The following is a 3640-nucleotide window of genomic DNA, read 5'->3' as shown; positions in this document are numbered from 1 at the left end:
CTTCGCAATTTACAAATCCTCCATGACACCTCTCTCCCATCACTGGATTGGCTGTGGGGGGAAACGGCAGAGAAAGATCCATAAGGAAGCCCATGTGCTTTTATGAACACCATGCGATCAGTAAGTGATTGGGAACTGGTGGGAAGCAGTGGTAGGTAGAGCACTGGCCCTGGACCTCACTGCACCAAGCTAACAAATACTAAACTTAAAGAGTGTATTGGCACAATTGTTACTTTAAACAGATGAGTATGAAAATTGTCATTTTTTTTATAGCACCTAGGTCTGCCTCCGCAACTAGTCATTGTTTTCTGAGGTGTTATCCAAGCTGTCGCACTTTGACCCATGACCCCAAGGTCATGCCATCACATCACACCAATCAGACGGTCCCGCAATATGTAAACATAAGGCATATGGCAGCAGAGTAAATGATGTAGCCAAACATCATCTCCAGTCAGTCTTTTACTGTTTAGAAACTCCACAATCAAACGAAACAGAAAAAAAACTGGCAAGGTCGTTGATTGTTGAGTCACAATGTTCAATGTTCAAACACACACACAAACAAATGCATTAAGCCAAAAAGAGTTTAGTTTAAAATACTGGGGACTGCTGAGAAGTCTTAGGAGGCAGCTTCTCTGAACTCGTCTGGAAATTTAGATTAAATGTTAGATTCCTGACGACCACAGATTTGCTTATAGTACCATAATTGATTATACGGGTCTTGCTATATAGATTTCTGGCACAATTTATTCAGTTTATAAATAACTAATTGGTTGGTAGCGAAAATAAATCAATATGAATTCCATGCCGATGTCTGGAGCAGCAAAGGATGGTCAGTGGTGCCATCTACTGGCAGCTTCCAAATATGACAACGAGTTCACAGATTGTGTGTGTCCTAACGCTGCTCATGGAAACCTGCATTGTACAGGATTCTGACAGCTCCAGTTCAACCACTCTGCTTCTGAGTGCGAGCAGGTTTTGGATAAAGGAGATATGTAAAACATGCAGAGTGTGTGTGTGTGTGTGTGTGTGTGTGTGTGTGTGGTGGTGGGGGGGGGGGGGGGGGGGGTCCAAGAACAGTACTGGCCTGTTTCACTTACATAGACAGTCAGCTGAAGATATTAACTCACATTAACTCTCATTTTTATTTCCCAGTAAATGTATGTACATCAGTAGATAGGAAAGGGCTGTGGAGAGGAGGAGATGTGGAGATACTAAAATGGTTTCCAGCCGGATGTTGAAGCAACAAGTCTTGGTTGCTGAGGCGAGTCTGTCAGAGACATGCTGATACAATCTCTCTCTTTTTGGCAGAGCAGAGCAGGTCACTAGGCAGGTTTCAGTAACTCCAGCAGAGCACTGTGGTCTGGGCAGAGATCTACAGGTAAGCGCAGTCTTTTATCCTTCTGGGCTCTCAAGGCAGGGCAGCTGCTCACGATCAACTCACATACTTCCAGATGGCTCTGCTCAGCAGCCTGCGCAGGAACAGGCAGGCACATGCACACACACACGCACACACACACACACACGTGTACGCACACACACACACACACTCTCAGTCTCAATTCAACAAATTTCAGAAAACAACAAAACACTTTCCCATATACCACCTCAGATTTTCTCCTCACTCAGGTAACAGAGCCACTGTGTCATACAATATATGTGTAAAACATTAAGGCCTTAAAAGGGGGGGGGGGCGTGGACCTAATGGTATGTTTACATTGAAGCAAACAGTGGGAAGTGATTTCCGCTCTGCCACTCAGTCTTTTCTAATTCGTCATGTCAAGTCAAGCCACAAGCAGAAGTCAGTGACAAGACTGATGAAGGGATCGCCACCACTGTGTCAGGTTTTCCTGCTTTTCGCCATGACTTTGGAATACAGAAATACGGAGACGCGTTTTAAAAATAACATGAAGCACTGCAGAAGGTGTGAAACGGTTGGTGGTCTCCACATGCATTTTAGTGACACATCCGGTCTGTTTTAACCTTATGCAGCGGTGTTGAGCCATCGTCGTCGGCGAGGCTGGGATCGGCTCCATGGTCCAACAGCAGCCGGGCCACGGCGAGACGGCCGCAGTATGCTGCCCTGTGCAGCGGCGTCGCCCCGCCGTGGGTCCGGGAGTTGGTGCAGGCGCCGTGGGCCAGGAGCAGCTCACACACCGGCAGGTGGCCTGCGCGACTTGCGTAGTGCTGCAAAGAGACAAAAAAAAAACACTTATGGGTTTTGATGTTGGGGTCCAAATGGTGTTCAAAGGCTAAAGGTTTTGTCTTTGGCGACTGTTCATATCATTTAGAGGGAGGCAGAAGGGACTATATCAGGGTTACCGCTGACCAGCGCAGTGTAGCCGGTCTGGTCCCTGATGTCCGGATCGGTCCCTTTTTTCAAAACCAACCCGATCCTCTCCAGGTCTCCGTCCAGAGCTGCCGACCACAGACCTGCAAAGAAGGGGCGTGTTAGCGCCGCGGACCCGCCAGGAGGCCTTGGAGGTGTCGGGCAGCGGGAGGCAGCCGTCACCTCTCCCGAAGTCCATCTCGGCGAGGGTCTGGCGGGCGCCGGGGGCCGAGAAGCAGCGCCCCCCGCAGGAGCGGTGCACGCCGTGGGGGTCCATGCGTGCGGAGCCGCGGGGGGGAGGAAAAGCTAGAGCTACACTTATTTAAGAGAGGAGAGCCGTGTCGTGCGACGGCTCTGTACCAAAAGAAAGAAATCACGAGAAATGTAAGCGTAAGATGTAGCTTTCGTGCTTAAAGTAAATAAAATGCAGTGTAACGGATGGGTGTACTACACATAACCTCATCTGAGGGCTCACTGGTCTTTTGTAATCCTCATACCACAGGAGAGTTTATTCTAATAAAGTGTTTTCGTTCTAGTTGCCTTTTCTAGTCTTTTGTTACCTGAGTTTGCCGTTAAGTGACAGGGACCACAGTCAGATACCCAACCTTGTTAGCACATGTGAACCTAAATTAGCTAACGTTAGCTAGCAAGCCGATGTCTAAAACCCTCGTATGCTGTAGCAGTAGTTATATTTCCACCGCAGATGATTATGTTGTTACAGAGGAAATACTCAAACTCTTTCGACCCGCAGCTCTAGCTAACGCTACAAACCGTAAACAAACCCACAGACATGACCGTGTCGCGCACATAACGCGAAATAAGGCATTTCAAAATAAAAGTCTTGATCTTTTGGTTTTTTAAATGACAGGCACACATTTTAAAGGTGTACGTAAAATCGCGCTTTTTAATTTGATAGGTCTTTTAAAAGAGTGTTTGCTACATTGCCGGGGAAGGTAGATGTGCGATTTGGTAATCAAAAAACCCACACGTCAGATGGACTAAAGACAGCAGTTTATTGAGTCTAAGTCAAAGGCATTCATTTCACTGCCTGTCAAGTAGACAGAAAATACATTTGCACAATTTCTACACTGTAAGGCTGATTCTCACTGATTACTTATTTTATAATATTTTTATATTTGAAAAAGAAAGTGATTCAACACCCACTATCAGTTCTTTCAGTCTTAACAGGTTATTAAGAGGGGAATCGCCCACATAATCACACATATAGGCACGTGCACACATCCTGGGTATATCTCCAACAGTCGAAGGAGAACCAACACCCAAACATTCAAAGGAAACATAATATGATTTGAC

General features: G+C 46.5%; 1 protein-coding gene across 1 annotated transcript; it reads right to left on the bottom strand.

The window, feature by feature from the left end:
• Positions 1-1123: 1123 nt before the first annotated feature.
• On the bottom strand, positions 1124-3127 carry ankrd39 (ankyrin repeat domain 39). The gene is made up of 5 exons (XM_027027250.2): positions 2887-3127; positions 2510-2680; positions 2327-2430; positions 1981-2184; positions 1124-1469 (listed from the first exon to the last, which is right to left on the bottom strand). Exons 2-5 carry the CDS (start codon positions 2601-2603, stop codon positions 1323-1325), a joined length of 549 nt encoding a protein of 182 aa, XP_026883051.2. The 5' UTR covers positions 2604-2680; positions 2887-3127; the 3' UTR covers positions 1124-1322.
• Between the last annotated feature and the right edge of the window lie 513 nt (positions 3128-3640).

Source organism: Electrophorus electricus, chromosome 18 (assembly GCF_013358815.1).
Source record: "Electrophorus electricus isolate fEleEle1 chromosome 18, fEleEle1.pri, whole genome shotgun sequence".
In the NCBI taxonomy this organism is placed as follows: Eukaryota; Metazoa; Chordata; class Actinopteri; order Gymnotiformes; family Gymnotidae; genus Electrophorus; species Electrophorus electricus.
This window is presented reverse-complemented; position numbering and strand designations above follow the sequence as displayed.

Excerpts from the sequence above, each read along its gene's own strand:
- ankrd39 (XM_027027250.2), bottom strand. The coding sequence starts at position 2,603 with ATGGACCCCCACGGCGTGCACCGCTCCTGCGGGGGGCGCTGCTTCTCG. Across the intron at positions 2,431-2,509 it reads CGAGATGGACTTCGGGAGAG|GTCTGTGGTCGGCAGCTCTG; the intron begins GTGACGGCTGCC and ends CCTTCTTTGCAG. Across the intron at positions 1,470-1,980 it reads GCTCAACACCGCTGCATAAG|GCTGCTGAGCAGAGCCATCT; the intron begins GTTAAAACAGAC and ends GTTCCTGCGCAG.